We start from the raw sequence: 16,420 nt of genomic DNA, 5'->3' as shown, positions 1-16,420 counted from the left end.
TTATCGTCCGAATCCCTAAATGAAGAAATTTACGCTTGTTCTAGCGAGATCCTCGGCGAAGTATCAGTTTAGTAGAAATAAATAAGCCGCAGATTGTGTTTTTGGTGGACGTGGTTCGAATGCGAGAATCCATGATTCCACTGAATGTATTCGATACTTCAAAAAAGATATTTTTGGATTTTCTGTGCATTACAGCCGAAAAAGTGCGTGACGACGATCCCGGCGTTCTCCGCGTGTATGATGTATGAGTGCAATTCCAACTGCTTGATTCGAATAGATCACCTCGAAATGCAACAAAACTCACACAGGTCTTTCGTTCTCGTTATTCAAAGGATGCACTCTGGGCGAGGTGCGTTCAGTCCGTCAAATCGACGCTCCAAACGGTTCCGCGAACCCCGATATCCATCTTCTTCACCTGGAGCTCCAGCTAAGCGACAAGCGAATCGAGTTTTGCGCGAAGAACCGCGTAATGCATGTACTCCTCATCTTCCGTTTGATCATTTCGAATGCGATCATCTACCTGCTCTCCAAGCTGTCTACGCAGTATCTGAACGCTCCGCTCGTGCTGAAGAACATCGACGTGGAGGATCTGAACCGCTTCTCGATGCTCAATGACCTCGATTCGATGTGTCTTCTCTATTCCTCCCCCTCCCAGCAACGCGAGCGCGCCGTTGGTTTCCCCGTTTCCCCATTACCTCCAGTTCTCCACTCTCTCCACCGCGGTGACCTCGCAGTACAAGGAGCGAAACGCCCAGCTGGAAGCGGCGCTGCGCGCGACGGTGGAGGAAATCGAGTACCGAATTCCCGCGGTAACGCTGGACGGGATCCAATCCGACATCACGTCGCAAGTGAACGTTCCCGCGGTTTAACAGTGTGTGATTTGTAGAATTCGGAGCGCGTGATTCTGGACCATTTATTGGAGATGGAAACGCGTCGAAACGAATCCGTGAACCGAATCCTGCAGAGCGCGAATTCGGTTGGAACCGAGCTCGTCGAATTCGAAGAATGGCTCTACAAGCGAAACGCCAAGTTGGGGGCGATGACGCATGCATTGCGCGCCATCACGCAGGAGAACAAAAGTCTCGTGCAACAGCGAGAGAACCACGGGAGACTGCAGCAGACCGTGCAGGTGAGAACCGCGGGGATGTTGGGGATGTAGACGCTCATCGCGATGGTCACGCTGAGCCCGGAAACCGCGGGGATTCTGAACGATGTGGAGGGAAGTCTGCGCAAAGTAGGCGTAGAACCGCGGGACGAGGAATAGTATTTCGAGGAGTGTGAAAAGTGGGGAAACCAGGTGCAGAACGGGGGATTGGACGAAACGCTCCGCTCTCTGCCTCCCGCCAATTTTCTGCTTCGCCTCCAAAATGCCGCCAGCGAGTTGCAACGAATCTCCGTGGCGTCCAATCAGACGCTCTGCGTAGGATCGGATCCCCGCGGGAATGCGTAGAACTATCCAATCAGCTCGCTCGCTTCCGTGCGCGAACGAAAAAGCGAAAACGTGGAAACCGCGAAGCGTTTCTTCGACATGACCGTTTCGTCGCTGAAGGGCTGGATTCAGAGACTCGGTAAAACCGCGGTTATCGAGGCGTGCCGGCAGATCACGTGCGTCGCTCCGCTGCTTCGGATAATCGCGGAATTCGTTGCGTTTTGGCGGGAAATCGAGGGTAGAGCGAAGCCATGGGCGAAGATGTCAAGCAGACGATCATCGATACGCTTTCCCGCGGTTTTATATCCTGTTCGAATTCCCGCGGTTCTTTAACCCCACGAGGAGGAGGCGAAGAAAACCGTTTCGGAGATTCAGAGCCGGCTGGTGGGCGTTTCATTGATTGTGCGAGGTAGAAAAAACTCCCGCCGAGCGAGAAGGGCGAATGGGACGCGCTGCGGTTGGCGGGAATCGCGTCGGGGAACGAGGAGATGAAGGAAACGCGGGAATTCTACCGGGACGGCGGGGACGAAATGGGCCAATATTTGATTCCCGTGGGACTGGAGCGGTTTTTGGCGTACCTGCTTCCGGTGAGCGAGCGAATCGAATTGATGTGCGTGGAGGTGTTTGGAACCGCGGGGAAGCCGAAGGAGACATTGGAGAAACGTGGAATCGACGCGTCGCTGAACCAAATTCTGAAGTGTGTGTCGGTGAATTTGCATTCATTCATCGAAAACGAGAACCAAAGTCCGTTCTTGTTTCAATCGCAGATCGATTTATTGGAGCTCGCCATGCAGCACGGCGGAATCTTGATGCGGAACAGCGTGTTGTTCCGATTGTGTCTCTCCGAGAAGCAGGAAATCGAGGCCAAATGGGTCGCCTTCGCGCGCGAAATCAACCGGCACATCCAAGAAACCAACGTAGAACCGCGGTACTGCGGCGTGCTGCGGCCCGTCAAGATTCTGCCGTGCGTGGCGGACCGGATCGTGGAATCGGAGAAACTGCGTACAGTGGTAACGGGCCGCTTGAAGCAAGCGCTGGACAAAAGCGGCCCGATGAACAACCGAATGCGCGAAATCCACAGCCAATTGAACCAGACCATCCCCAATCCCGCGGGAAAAACCCCCGCGGGGGAGGCTGCATGCGATCCCCTCGCTCTCTTGGTGGAAATGGGGAAGGCAGTGCGTGCCAAGGTGGAGGAAATCGCGGGAATGGGTCCGAAATACACCAATCTGATCTTGACGGAAAACCTCCAATTTTTGGAATCCACGATGGAACTTCGCATCATCGACGCGCTGAGCGGCGAAGTGCAGGCGTGGCGAGCGGCGTACGAAGAAGTGGGGATTTTGGCGGGGTTTTGGGGGCTGATGAGTAGGCGGAATCGAAGTATTTGGACGAACAAATTCGGTATCAATTCGCGCGGTTTAAGGAGTTCTACGATTCCACGAAGCAGCATGTCACGGCGGAATCGGAGGAGCAGCTGCCGTTCTTGGTGACGAAGCAGGCGTTTGCGAAGAACGCGTCGCTGGGAAATGTGAAGAAGCCGCTGCGGAAGCTGCGGAGGCGAATGGAGAAGCATTTGGGAACGAGTTCGGCGCTGCTGAATCATTGCTGGAAGGAGTTGACGAGGGAGATGGTGGACATGGCGAAGGATGTGAAGATGTGGAGAGATAAGTGGTATGAGGGAGTGAGGATGAGGCCGGAGCCGGATGAATTGGAGTATGAAATGAATGACTTGGGTCGATCGATTTGGAGTGTTTGTTGGAGGAATCGTTGGAATTTGAAGTGGTGGTAATGGTGGAGGATTAAGAGAAGAAGGAGGAAAATAGGAGGATGAAAGAAATAAGAATGATTATAAAAGCTTTAAACGAGTACACAACTCGCAGACACACTTCAAGACATGTTATCACACACCAATACATCCTACACACGAAAAATCACACATCCTACACTCATTCCATATCTCTTATCTCTCACATTCCTACTCATTGAACCCTCTTCTGCAAAGAAGGATGCTCCCGCATCTTTGTCGACGTTTAAGTCCATGTAGACACTCGTTTTCCTCGTTATTTGGTACATTTTCCGATAACAACGCATTACGCCTAGTACCTTGTCGCTTTATTCTCTGGAATCCTGCTTCGTCGGATAGCACGTATGGATTGAACAAAAGATTCATTCATCAAGAGTGGATATTACCTTTTCGCTTTCCAATGGTCAGTCTCGAACAGTAAAGGCTCGAATCGGTGATACCTTGAAAGAAACAGCCGATACGTACGGCATCCCAATTCCAGGTATCGTTTTCAATGTTTAGTTTTCTATTTGGATAGGTGATTGCCAAGGTCTTGGTATTCCGAATAAAGTGTTCAATATGGAAAAGTGGTCCAGAGACACCTATCAGCGAGGAGATCGATGTCAATTTTGCCATGTGGTACTTTCTGAATCGCTGTCGTCCAAGATTCCAGCTCCAAAAGTGGGAGAACAAATGTGGCTGGATAACATCGCAAGAAGCAAGAGCAAGCAGTACCAGCAAATCGAGGCACTAATAACTAGCTCTCGCCTGGCTTGCCAAGTGTGTGTGACGGAAGACTTTTCCGGAACCACGATCTTTGTATGTTGTTGTTTTTGATTTCTAAATGGTAGGTTCCAGAACCGGATTCAGTTGAATAGCCAAGAAATCTAGACTCCAAATCGATAGAGAACTCCAGAATACTACCACAATTCCAGAAATCGAGGCAATTTCCAGGCTTTTCGAATGTTTGTTAATAACGCATTCTAAGAGAGTCAAATCATGTCAGACGATGACTATGCTCTAACAGCCGTTAAGAGACGGAGAATCGATTCACATAACGAAAGCGATAATGACCTTAGTGATGATGGTGTGGAAGCTCCGTTAATTCGCAGAAGATTAAAGAAGAAGCAAATCGATCTGGATGATATTGATGTACTAAATGAAAATGAAGAACGGGACAATGTGGTAGGTGTTTATGTGATGGAAACTTATCTATAGGAGAAGATGTCAGTGGGTAAGTAGATTTTGAGAGTTTCGGATCGATCTAACCCTTTGTGTAGACTCTGATGAAGACGCGGATTCCTACATGGTTTTTTTAGTGGATTTGAATGAGGCATAGAGTGAAAATCACAGCGAGGAGACTCCACGACATCCAAGGGAGTATCGAGGAGCAAGTGATGTGAGTGTATTTAAGGGGTGTACGATTTGTAGATCGACTTCAATAATGAAAATGGGGATTTTATAGTGGACGATGTGAACAGCCAATATGTGGATGAGTATGTAAGCGAAGGCAAGCGTAAATATGTATTTTATATTTTTATTTTACAAAATTTCTCATCCGTAGTACGCTCTTGCCGTGGAATACTTTGGCGAGGAGATCGCCTACTTCATCAAGGACGTTGGCATCGGTATGCTTTCCTCGTTCCCTCCTCCTCTCTAGCCGAAGAAGCGGACGAGGCCTCCGACTCCGCGGCCATTCCCGACGTGCCTCCATCGCAAGAGCTCCGCACGCTGAAAGAAGCGGAGGAGTCTCTGTACAAAGCGGAGCACCTTCTGACCGAGCACGACCTCCAGATCGTCGCGCTGGACCTCCCCGAGCGCATGCAGCTCATCGACAGTGAGTCTCTTCGCCCGGCTCCATCGTAGATTTCCGCGCGCTGGAGGGGCTGGAGGCGAAGCAGGCGTGCAGCCGGTGGGTGCTGAGCGAGCTGCAGAAGCGCCGCGTGGTGCAGCTGGACTTCGACAAGCAGAAGCAGGCGCAGGACCAGATCGCGCAGGTGCTGCGTCTGTACAGCGAGGAGCATTTGGAGCCCGCGTACATCATGAAGTTCGAGTCGCGCCATCTCGACCTCCTCACCGACGACGCCATCTGGGAGGTCTGCGACGCCTACCGCCGCTACCTCGATCTCCTGGTCCGCCTCTCCCGCGGGACTCACGCCTAGGACGCCGCCGCGGAGGCCAGAGCGCGGCTGGAGGCGCTGCGCGGGGAGCTGCGCGCGCGGGACCTGACGGACGGCCTGGAGGGAGTCGAGCGCCTCGTGGAGAAACTCCTGGCGGATTTGAGGACTCCCTCGACTCGCCTCGTGGAGGGAATCCAGAGCTACGCCGCCTTTTTGGCGGCCTTCTTCGCCCCCGACGCCGAGGATTCTGCCGAGGATTCCGCCAAGAATTCTACGAAAAACGCCGTGCCCCGCGGGAATCCGGCGCTGACGCGGCTGCTGCGGCGCCTGCCGCACGCGCGCGATCCCGCGGTTCTGGACCTGGCGGCGCAGTTCACGGTGGAGCTGGACCGCGTGGAGGTGAATCTGGTTTCCCGCTCCATGACCGCCGAGCCGCCCCGTCCCGACCAGGTTTCCACGTTTCCACGATTCGAGGGTAGGAGCCCGAGGCGCTGGTGGCGGACTTCGTGGCGCGGCATCCGACCTCTGCGTTCTGCACGTCGTCGCGCGGCGCGTCGGCGCTGCTGTCGGATGCCGCGGTTCTGTACGGGAGTTTCCTGGCGCTGGACCCCGCGGTGCAGTCCTTCGCGCGCGACGTGCTGTTCGAGGCGGCCACGCTGCGGTCGGACCCGACCCCGCGGGGCTTGGCGCGTCTGGACGGCGGCGCGCGCGTGTTCGGACTGCACCGACTGCGCGGGAAGCCGCTGGCGCAGCTGTCCGAAGAGGCGTTTTTGGCGCTCGAGGAAGCGCGGGAAGCGGGGCTGGTGCAGTGGCGCGTCGACCTGCGCGACGGCGTCGCCGCGCTGCGCACGCAGCTCGAGCAGCTCACCGTGCTTCCCGCGGGGAGCGCGGGGGAGGCGGCGGCTTCGCCGTACCGCGCGTTCCAGCTGCGCGCCGTGCAGGAGTGCTGCGAGCAGCTGGAACGGCAGGCGCGCGGCTGGGTCCTCCAGGTTCCCGCGGGGAGGGCGTTTCATCGCGTAGACGCTCCGGGAAAGCGCGGCGATCGCGGTGGCGCAGCGCGCGGGCGAAGCGCTGGCGCGGCTCGTCTGTCGGCGCGGGCTCGCCACGCGCGCGGTAGGGACGGTTCCCCGCGGTTATGCGCAGGGCAAGACGGCGACGGTGGTGGCGGTGGCGTTCGCAGAATCGCGGGAATCGAGCTCGGTGGCGGCGGTGCTGAACGAAAACGGCGTGGTGGTCGATCACGCGGTCGTCGCCGCGGGCGGGTTTGTCCCGCGGGAGCGGCAGGAGGCGATGGTGGAGGCGGTAGCGAAGCTGGCGGAGCGAAACGCCGCCGACTTCGTCGTGCTCAACACCGCGCTCGGCGTCCAAACCGCGGGGATCCAGCGCGCCCTCGCCGCGCGGCTGCGCCACGAGGTACCCGCGGGGATTCGCTCTGACGCACAGACGGCGCGCGAGGGCGCTGCTTCGCGTCCCGCGGGGATGGCGGCGGAGGTGCTGGTGGCGGACGACGCGGTGAGCCGGCTGCGCGCGCACGCGGCTTCGCCGTCGCTGTACCCGCCGGATTTGGCGGGGAGCCTTCCCGCGGTTTTCCTGGCGCGGTTCGCGCAGAACCCGCTGCGCGAGACGGCGGCGCTGTACTGGACGGCGCCGACGGAGCCGCTGCACTCGGCATTGCTGGAGCTGGAGCTGGACGAAGACCAGGCCGCCGCGCCGCCGCCGATGCTTCTGCGCGAATTCGAAAAGGTGCTGAGCGTCGAGGTCGCCGCGGCGGGCGTTTCGCTGCACGAGGCGGCGACGTATCTGGACGGGTTCGGTAGAACCGCGGGGAGGGCTCGAGCGTAGGAATGCTGCCGTTCGTGGCGGGCTTGGGGGTGCGGAAAGCGCGGGAACTGCAGCGCGCGGTGGAGGCGCATCTGAAAGTGCTGCATAACCGCGAGGATCTGAAGCGCGTCGCGGAGCTCGGCGACGTCGTCTTCCGAAACTGTAACGCCTTCCTCAGTAGGAGGAGAACCGCGGGAATCCCATCCAGAGTTCGCCGTGAACCGGCTCGTCGACCTCGAAACGCTGGGCGTTTCATCGCCGTATCACGTGCTGGACATGCTGCGGATCCCCGTTTCCCTGTTTCCCGTGGTTCTGCGCGTCTGCGAGGTTCTCGTCCGATCCCGGCGCGACGACATGCGCGGCCAGGAAGCCGTTGTGGAGGTTCTGCTCCACCCCGCCGTCTACTTCCGCGGGGATTCCCACGGAGATTCCCACGGGGATTCGGACGCGGACTCGGACGGAGATTCCCGCGGGGATGTCTCTTCCCCGCGGTTCCTGAGCGCGTCGGCGCTGGCGGCGTTGGAGTCGGAGGTGCGTTTCATCGTGGAATTCGATCGAAGATCCCCGAAATGGACGACCTCCCGCTTTCCCTCCTCTGCAACGAGCTCACGTCCCGCGGGAATGACGGCCGTCCCGCGCTCGCCACGCTGGACCCGCTCACGCTGCTCTACAAAACCGCGGGGGAGACGCCGGCGTCGTTTCACCGCGGGACGGAGGTGAAAGCGACGGTGACGCGAATCCTGGGCGACCAGCGCGCGCTTCTTCGCCTCGACAACGGATTGCCGGGCTACCTCGACAGTGCCGACTTCCCCCGCGGGGACGGTTTCCACGGTTTCCACGATCTGGAGGCGGGGGACCAGCTCACGTGCCGCGTGCTGCGCATCGACGCGGAGTTTCTTCGCGTCCAGCTCACCGCGGATATTCCCGCGGGGGACGACGACCCGCTGCGCGAAACGCCCCTGGACCCGTACTACCAGGCGGAGCCGGAGCCCTGGGAGGCGAAGCAGCTTGCCGCGCAATCGGCTTCGCTGGAGCGGGAAAAATTGGCGCGTCGGCTCGCGCAGCGCGCCATTTTTTCCCCGTTTTACCGCTGCGTCGACGCGCGCGGCGCCGCCGCCGAGCTGGCCGCCCTCCCCGCGGGGAACTGCCTCTTCCGTCCGAGCCCGCAGGGCGACGCGCAGCTGCTGCTGACGGTGAAGGTAGAACCGTGGAAACGTGGAAACGTAGTTGGGGTCGGAGGTGCTGGCGACGTTCGAAATCGACGAGGAGGAGAAGGACCCGGAGAATCCCGCGGGACTGGGGAAGAAGCTGGTGCTGTGCGGGACGACATACACGGATTTGGAGGAAATTATCGCGCGCTTCGTGGAACCCCTCGTTTCATTGGTCGACGCCATTTCCCGCTATTCCAAGTTCGCCGACCTCCCCGATGTGAACTTTCCCCGCGGGAATCATCTCTAGGAGCGCGTCGACGCCCTCGTCCTCGAGCAGTCCCGCGGGAATCCCGCGTATCTGCCGTACCGCGTGTCGCTGAGTCGGAAACGCCCGGGGCTGCTGCGCATGACCTACTGCCGAAGAACCGCGGTTTTCCACGAGTATGCGGAGCTGCGTCCCGCGGGGATTCTGTACGACGGGAAAGTGTTCCGCCATGCGGAGAGTTTCGTGAATTACGTGAAAGCGAATTTGAAACGCATCGTGGGGGTCCCGCGGGAATGATCAACTAGTTGGAGAAACGGCAGCACGCCGCGGAAACGCCTCGTTCCGGAGTGAATTCGAATTCGAATTCGAACGCGAATTCGAATTCGAATTCGATGCAGATGCCGATGTACAACATGGCGATGCAGGGACATGTGCCGATGCAGATGGGAATGCAGGTGCAGATGCCCATGCAGATGCAGATGCAGATGCCCATGCAGATGGGAATGCACATGCAGATGGGAATGCACATGCAGAACGCAAATCCGAACGCAAATCCGAACGCAAATCCGAGTGGAAATGCGAGCGGAATGCAAAACTATCCTCCCAATTACCCGCAAGCTTCGATGTATTATGATCGAAGGGCGGGGCCGAGCCATGAGAACTATAACCAGTAACGCCATGAAGGGTTCGCTCGCTCGCAAACATTTGCTTGATGATGGACTGTTCTTAAATCTACTTCTATGATGAATTAGTTTTATTTCCTTTTTATTATTATAATGATTATTATTATTAAAATCAATATCAATGTACTATTTGTTTCAAAGAAACACTTCTCTCATACAAAATCTTATTCTTTGATTTTACCAAAGTCTCACAAACATCTCCACGCTCCATCCGTTTTCCTTTTACAGAGTACCAACGCAATGGAAATCAAGTATCGTCTATTCTCCATTCATCAGGAAAAGAACATGGACCATCAACGATTTTGAAATCGGAATGAAGGTTGGATCAGGAAGATACGGTACTTCATTATCCCGGGGTATGACTCTGAGCAAAAGTATATCTAGCAAGAGAACGAAAGTCAAAGTTTATTGTCGCAATCAAAGCGATCCCAAAGAAAGAAATAGCCCGGGGATGCATTGTAGATCTGATTCAAAATGAAATCGACGTACAAACTCATTTGTCGTAGCTTTTTGGATTTTGGATTTGCTCTCTAGGCATCCTAATATCTTGGGACTCTACGGCTATTTCTGGGACGATTCGCGGATCTATATGGTGATGGAATACGGCTTCTATGGAGATCTTAAGAAATTCCTCGATCAAAATGGAAAACTCTCCGAAAGGCAAGCTTCCTGGTTCGTTCAGCGCATCGCCAACGCCATTGCCTACATGCACAGTCGCGGAGTTATCCACCGCGATATAAAGGCGGAGAACATCTTAATCGGAGACGGAGTACCATCTCCTCTAGCCACCTATCTCTTCTAGTTTGAGCCAAAACTCTGTGACTTTGGCTGGGCAGTTCACAAAGGAAACAAACAAAGAACCACGGTGTGTGGAACGCCCGCGTATATGCCTCCAGAAGTGGCTGCTGGAGATTCCTACGAGTTCGAAGTAGAGTACTGCCGGGAATGTGCCCTCGTAGGCTGACTTGTGGTGCTTGGGGGTTCTGACGTACGAGCTCTGCACAGGGAGAACCCCTTTCGGGGAGCGAGAAACAGACAAAATCCAAGAGAACATTCGAAACAAGGAACTCGTCTTTCCTGCATCCTTAAGTCCAAAATGCGTAGATTTTATTCAAGGGGTAGGATCCGACGGGTGTGTCATTCTCCTTAGCTCCTCCGAGAAAAGGAAAAGCGGCTCAACATCCAGCAAGTTCTTGCTCATTCGTGGCTCACACAATATAATTACATTGGCACGAGAGAGAAAGAGAGCAGAAGGACAATGGATTATTATTATTATTATACTTGTTTGTGAAACAAGCAACATTCACACAGTTAGAATGTCGTCATTACTTGGAGAGATGGTTCTTAAGGCTGCACCCAAGGCTCAATAATACTATTATCCTTCTTAGCCACAGTGACAATTCCTTCAGCAAACTCACGAGTAAGAGTCTCCCCTACATATCAAATCAACCAAAATGAAACATACATTCACCGCTGAAAGTGTAGTAAATATGCTGCAGCGAAGTGAAAGTGGTTTCCGTTTCAGAGCCAGGAGTAAGAGTGAACTCAATAGCAACAGGAGTATCTAGGCATTAAAAAACCATTTGAAACCATACCCTTCAAATACACATTAAAATGAGAATTGAAAGTATTCGTACGCACAGTCATCTGTGTCTTCTTCAGCTCAGTGCTGTAGTACTCCGTACCCACATTCAACATAGTCAATTCAGCACTAGCAAGACTACCATAGAAAGCATCCTTGTTAACATAGAGGCTCTTAAGTTTGGGCAAGTTCTCAAGCACCACAGTATTAGTAAGGTAGAATGCTTGCGTTCCCACGACAACTTCCTCCAGAGAAGGAAGGTTGACCAGAACGAAAGGCTGTGTGGACTTCCAGAAACTGAAGGTACCCTGCTTGAAATTAGTACTTCCGAATGTGATGCTCTTCAACTTAGGGAAGTTTTCTTCATTCTCCTCAGGATTCTCTCCAAGAGTGAAGTTTTCGAAATGCTGGAAGGTATACGTATTAATGGTAATCTTCTCCAAATTGATAGACTTCTTGAACACCAACGCAGAACCTTCAATGACTTCTTCAATAAGTTGGTTACCAATGCCTTCGAATGTAACCTCTGTCAATTTTTCATTTCCAACAATAACACGCTTCAAGTTGGGGAAAACTGTGTCGGATGTGGCCGTGACACTAAGGGATTTCATCCAGAAATATCTGGTGAAATCCAACTCTACGTAATCGTCACACACCTGGTTATCAAGCATAGCAACCACAATAGAACCAATGTATCCATTATTACCACCTTCCTCATACTCCATCAAAGTATTCAAGTCAAGACAAGTCAACACTTCATAGTTAACCAAATTTGTTGGAACAACAGTGGTAGGAGCCTCAGTGGTAGGAGCCTCAGTGGTAGGAGCTTCAGTGGTAGGAGCTTCAGTGGTAGGAGCTTCAGTGGTAGGAGCTTCAGTGGTAGGAGCCTCAGTAGTGGGAGCTTCCGTAGTGGGAGCCTCAGTAGTGGGAGCTTCAGTAGTAGGAGCTTCAGTAGTAGGAGCTTCAGTAGTGGGAGCTTCAGTAGTGGGAGCTTCAGTAGTAGGAGCCTCAGTAGTAGGAGCCTCAGTGGTAGGAACCTCAGTGACGGGGGCCTCAGTAGTAGGAATAGGTCCATCATACAAAATAGAGAAGGCATAAGCAGCAATACCAGCATAGTTGGCATTAGTGTTATTGGCAATGAGAGGAATACGCAGATAAACACTCTCTCCAGGGACCACATTAGTCTCAATCGACCACCAACCCTCCTGATCAAAATCTTCGGTATTCTTGTATCCTTTAACAATACCATAAAGAGTAGGCTCGTCATAAGAGCAACGAACAGGATACTCCTCGTTTGTCATATTAGCCACATACTTGATCTTATGAAGATCAATAGCCATAAGAACAATAGTCGGATTTTCAGTATCAATAAGGTTCATCAGAGCATATTTGTTAGGTCCCTCAGCTTCCTCTACATTGAAGAGGAAAGCATTCTCATAATTATAGCCACAGTCAATACTACCATGGGCAATAATAGCATCTTCAGTGACAAGACCCTTTTCACGAATGAACTCAATAATATCCTTAGGCGGAACACCTTCCTTCTTATAGCTGTCATCAGGATTATCACCATAGATGCACTCAAAAAGATATCTCCAGGAAAGCTTTACACCAGGAACCTTTCCGAATTCCAAAGCCTTCTCAGCAGCCTTAATAGTAGTGGTGGCCCAAGAAGTACTCTGACCAGCCTCCGTCACTCCTTCGAAATTCTTGGCCAGAGAGTAGGGGACATCCTCAACATCTTCAAAAACACGATCCATAGTAGTCCATGTAAGTTCTTTTTCCTCTCCTTCATGGGTAGCTCCATCATAATAGGAACCAAGTCCAGCATAGACAAGAGCACTCTGATCCATCAGCTGGTCAAGAGTGTCCTTAGTGAAATCACTCAAAATAGTGAACTCCTGCTGGTATCTCACATAAGAAGCACGATCTTTCATCTTATTGCAGGTGGCAATGAATGCCAGTTCAGTGTCATTATCATGATAGTTCTCTCCCTTAAATAACTTGTATTCCTCAACATACTGCAGATAACCTGCTGTGGTACATTCAAATTTATCAGGTGACAATCTAACTGCCGAAACAACAGCCAAAATCAAAACAATAGTGTAACACCACATATCGAAATAAAAACTGCATTCCATATAATCCATACATTTTGCCGTTTAGGCAATTATCTCGAATAATATGCCCATCAACCAATCATTTTATCGCGACGATTGCTCTTAAACAAAACAGTCAAATGGGCTCATCAGAGATTAGCCTAAATAATAGAGGGTTCTATATGTGCTGATGTGGTGCTGTTGGTTACACGGTCACTATATTAGGGTGTTTATAAGTACGATGTTGCCACCCCTCTTTAGAGTGGTTAATCTTAAGTCTTTAATATAATTTAAATGTATCTGTGAGAAGTAGCTTGTAGTGATAAAAGTGAAGTGTTGGCTGAAAATAGGTACAAAGAAATATCCACGAGGATAATACAGAATGCACTAATAACATATGTCAGGTAAATCAAATCTACAATTACCAAGCACTAACAACAAAATGTGTTTTAAAAATGGATTAAATTGTACTATAAATTACATTCTTTTGTGTTTGGCAATAAAGAATAATGGAAGGTACATTTCCAAAACTCTTTTACTCAAGACACTAAGAGTCAACAGGATAAGAAACCATAGACGAGTAGTTGAAATTTGGAGCCTTTTGCGTTGTTCGTTTATGAAGAATCTTCAGGCAGTTATTTGTATTTAACACCATTTGTTTTCTACTCAATAGCAATAGCCTTAATATATAATATATTCCACTTATATATACATGTGAAAGCAAATACAGTACACTCATGTAAGCATCCTTTGCAACAAGTGTGTTTTGAAAATTATTAATATTTAATTTGGGTATAAAATGCTTGTAATTATTATGTTTAAAGTTGACTGCAATATCGTAAAATGAGAGACCGATAGGGCGAGGGATTATTGAGTTCTCTTCTTTTATTGTAGTTTAGGATTCAATGTGGTCACAATATTTTTAAAAATGTTCTAGTGGTAATTCAATTTAATCCAACATTTCCAAAGTGTTTAAAGTAATGGAAAAAAAGATACTCCAAATAGAAGTTACAGATGCGTGCGAGATCGCTATTACATATAATTTGAATATTTTATCAAAAAATAGTTAATTGTTCGTAGAATTCTCAAACAACTGTAATGACTCCTCCAGAGTGATAACCACAATGCAGCGACCACAAACAATTTAAAATTAAGCAAAAGTATGCATATTCTTCAATCAATGAACAAGAGAGATCTTTTGGATACAATGTCTGGTATAGCAGTGAGAGTCGTGACAGTCAAAAATGTTATCAAGAATGGATCATTTCTATTTACAGAATAGACGATGGTCAAGATTCTCTTTTGAAGGTATTATTGTAAATAGCGTGTATAAAATATAATATTGGTGTCATGTTGATTGAGAAATAAGGTTATACAGTAGTGAATAGTGAACTGTTGAAAAAGCGTGTCTCATATCAGAAAATTACAAGGAATTCGTTTAAATTCGGCGGAGAATAATCTAGTGGCAATGACTATGATAGGGTACAATCAATCATTCGAGAAATACACAATCAATAAAACAGGCCACTAAAATGATGACAGCAAAGCAGCCTATTTAAAATGATCTTTGGCAAAGTTAATGAAAGGGAGGTTTTAGAACGAAGAGAGAATACCAAATGAATTTAATTACAGATCATGTAAAGTGTTTTCTATAGGGTAGCCGAGATTCTGTTCGTTCAGCATCCCCCTTTATGAAACAAAATGCTCAAAAGTTAGAAAAAGTACAAAACGAATAGTCACCATCCTTTATGATACAGAAAGGAGCACGATAGAAACCGAGCCATTTTTCATGTTGCTGCATATAGGTAACAATATCGATCTTTATGCAATTGTTTGTAAAGATATGTATGTAAACAAAACCAATAAAAGGGATCATCAAGCGATGTGGTGTAGTGTAGTGTAGTGTAGTATAGTGTAGTATAGTGTAGTATAGTGTAGTGTAGTGTAGTGTAGTGTAGTGTAGTGTAGTGTAGTGTAGTGTAGTGCAGTACAATGTACTAAGATACACTACACTACACTTCCACTACGATGCAATTACAATGCACTATTCCGCAATGTGACATAGATTTGTGAATTAGCAGAGATCCAAAAAAAACAAGCAAATCACAATAACCAACTGCCCTACCAACTCTTTCTTCCTCCTTGAAGCCAGAACACAAAATAAACACCGAGCAAGCAGAATAGAACTAACATCAACTTCCAAAAGAGAAGGTTTCGCTTCGGGTCATTCATCTCATAAACCAGATTCTCGATCGGTTCAATTTGGAGATACGAACACTCCCAGGAATACACATTCTTCCTATCCATCACAGCCCATCCACTCCATTACCACAAAGAACAGCCAGAACCATAGTTCATCGTCATCGTTTCGTGGAACAAATCCTTCACACGTTCAATCACCCCAGTCTTTACCTCCTCAACACTTTCGCCATCCACATAACACACATCCAAATTGAAAGAAAGCGGGACCAAATCATCGCAAACAAAACTCGCTCGCTTCAATACAAACGAAATTGTCCCAGAACACTCTGCATTCCCAGAAAGAATCCCATACTCATTTTTCAATAATAATCGACTTCTCAAAGATTCACAAAACGTGTCCACAAAATCTTCTTCTGCTTCCCTTTCAATTGCACAATAAACGATCGGAAACGGAATCGAAAGATTCACCATCGTGTGGAAATCCGATTTTAAAACCAAAGGAGGTAAGAAACCTGATCGGAGATGAACAAGCCAGCTCCTATTCAAAAAGCTCAATATTCTCCTAATTCGCTTTTCTTGAATTCCGCAAGATGTATAGATACCCACAATTCTCTTACCACAAGCGAGTTTACTTTCAAACTATACAAACAGCCAAAACAATTCATAATTACATTCAAAATAGGAGCAACGCAGCTAGAATCGCAACAATCCACAAGAAAAGCAGACGTTAAGTGACTACTTGATACAGAGTCAGTAATCACTGGTTTTGTATTGCTAACCTAGAATATTCAATCCATCCATCCATCACAATACAACACCTATGAGCAACGTAGCAAACTCAACTCCCTTCTCTTCTTCTTTCTTCAATATTTGTTCTTTTGCATGCTCAGTAACCCACACCTCACATTCTATCATATTTGTTTTGAAAGGAATGTCTTCTTTCAAAAAAAGTATAATTTGTGATGAGGATAATGAGTTTACAAGCAAAATATGTGAATTTGAATTAGAAAGGACGGAAAGCAGAGGTTGTGTAATAGAGGGGAAAGCGACTCGAAAAATTAGTGTATTGTATGTGTATCGAATGTAATGACAAAGATAATGGGGAGAGTTGCGGAACTCTTCTTTGAGTTGAGTTTGTTTGTAGATGAAACAGCAAAGGAACACCCATATATTCGAGATATTGATGTAAAATTTGAAGGAGGTTGGAGTTCTGAACTCACTTCTCTGAAGCTCCTTGTTTGAACCTTTTTTCGATTTTATGTAGTAGGTTTGTCGCTATAAA

General features: G+C 49.5%; 7 protein-coding genes; 4 read left to right on the top strand and 3 right to left on the bottom strand.

Annotated features, from left to right (window-relative positions):
* Nucleotides 1-1,680: 1,680 nt before the first annotated feature.
* GSBLH_T00002491001 (uncharacterized protein) lies at nucleotides 1,681-3,013 on the top strand (the record flags this gene model as incomplete). XM_013040958.1 has 3 exons in its annotated part: nucleotides 1,681-1,813; nucleotides 1,843-2,763; nucleotides 2,802-3,013. 3 exons carry the CDS (start codon nucleotides 1,681-1,683, stop codon nucleotides 2,852-2,854), a joined length of 1,107 nt encoding a protein of 368 aa, XP_012896412.1. The 3' UTR covers nucleotides 2,855-3,013.
* Nucleotides 3,014-3,794: 781 nt separating this feature from the next.
* GSBLH_T00006442001 (uncharacterized protein) lies at nucleotides 3,795-4,093 on the top strand (the record flags this gene model as incomplete). Its single annotated transcript, XM_013040957.1, has 2 exons — nucleotides 3,795-4,034; nucleotides 4,067-4,093. The coding sequence occupies 2 exons, from the start codon at nucleotides 3,795-3,797 to the stop codon at nucleotides 4,091-4,093; spliced, it is 267 nt and encodes an 88-aa protein (XP_012896411.1).
* Nucleotides 4,094-7,432: 3,339 nt separating this feature from the next.
* On the top strand, nucleotides 7,433-8,877 carry GSBLH_T00002490001 (uncharacterized protein; the record flags this gene model as incomplete). Its single annotated transcript, XM_013040956.1, has 2 exons — nucleotides 7,433-7,687; nucleotides 7,717-8,877. 2 exons carry the CDS (start codon nucleotides 7,433-7,435, stop codon nucleotides 8,875-8,877), a joined length of 1,416 nt encoding a protein of 471 aa, XP_012896410.1.
* Nucleotides 8,878-9,568: 691 nt separating this feature from the next.
* Nucleotides 9,569-10,546, top strand: GSBLH_T00002489001 (uncharacterized protein; the record flags this gene model as incomplete). The annotated part of the gene is made up of 6 exons (XM_013040955.1): nucleotides 9,569-9,593; nucleotides 9,625-9,757; nucleotides 9,790-10,024; nucleotides 10,058-10,183; nucleotides 10,215-10,373; nucleotides 10,406-10,546. 6 exons carry the CDS (start codon nucleotides 9,569-9,571, stop codon nucleotides 10,544-10,546), a joined length of 819 nt encoding a protein of 272 aa, XP_012896409.1.
* An 11-nt stretch (nucleotides 10,547-10,557) lies between these two features.
* On the bottom strand, nucleotides 10,558-12,216 carry GSBLH_T00002488001 (uncharacterized protein; the record flags this gene model as incomplete). XM_013040954.1 has 3 exons in its annotated part: nucleotides 10,558-10,688; nucleotides 10,721-10,819; nucleotides 10,851-12,216. The coding sequence occupies 3 exons, from the start codon at nucleotides 12,214-12,216 to the stop codon at nucleotides 10,600-10,602; spliced, it is 1,554 nt and encodes a 517-aa protein (XP_012896408.1). The 3' UTR covers nucleotides 10,558-10,599.
* Nucleotides 12,217-12,238: 22 nt separating this feature from the next.
* On the bottom strand, nucleotides 12,239-12,954 carry GSBLH_T00002487001 (uncharacterized protein; the record flags this gene model as incomplete). The annotated part of the gene is made up of 2 exons (XM_013040953.1): nucleotides 12,239-12,270; nucleotides 12,300-12,954. 2 exons carry the CDS (start codon nucleotides 12,952-12,954, stop codon nucleotides 12,239-12,241), a joined length of 687 nt encoding a protein of 228 aa, XP_012896407.1.
* A 2,029-nt stretch (nucleotides 12,955-14,983) lies between these two features.
* Nucleotides 14,984-16,114, bottom strand: GSBLH_T00002486001 (uncharacterized protein). XM_013040952.1 has 4 exons: nucleotides 15,952-16,114; nucleotides 15,810-15,917; nucleotides 15,266-15,777; nucleotides 14,984-15,235 (listed from the first exon to the last, which is right to left on the bottom strand). The coding sequence occupies exons 1-4, from the start codon at nucleotides 16,051-16,053 to the stop codon at nucleotides 15,058-15,060; spliced, it is 900 nt and encodes a 299-aa protein (XP_012896406.1). The 5' UTR covers nucleotides 16,054-16,114; the 3' UTR covers nucleotides 14,984-15,057.
* Nucleotides 16,115-16,420: the final 306 nt, after the last annotated feature.

This window comes from Blastocystis hominis, assembly GCF_000151665.1.
Source record: "Blastocystis hominis, Singapore isolate B (sub-type 7) whole genome shotgun sequence assembly, scaffold_2".
NCBI classification, from domain to species: domain Eukaryota; class Bigyra; order Opalinata; family Blastocystidae; genus Blastocystis; species Blastocystis hominis.
Note: the sequence above shows the minus strand (reverse complement) of the source record. Positions and strands in the feature narration are given on the sequence as shown.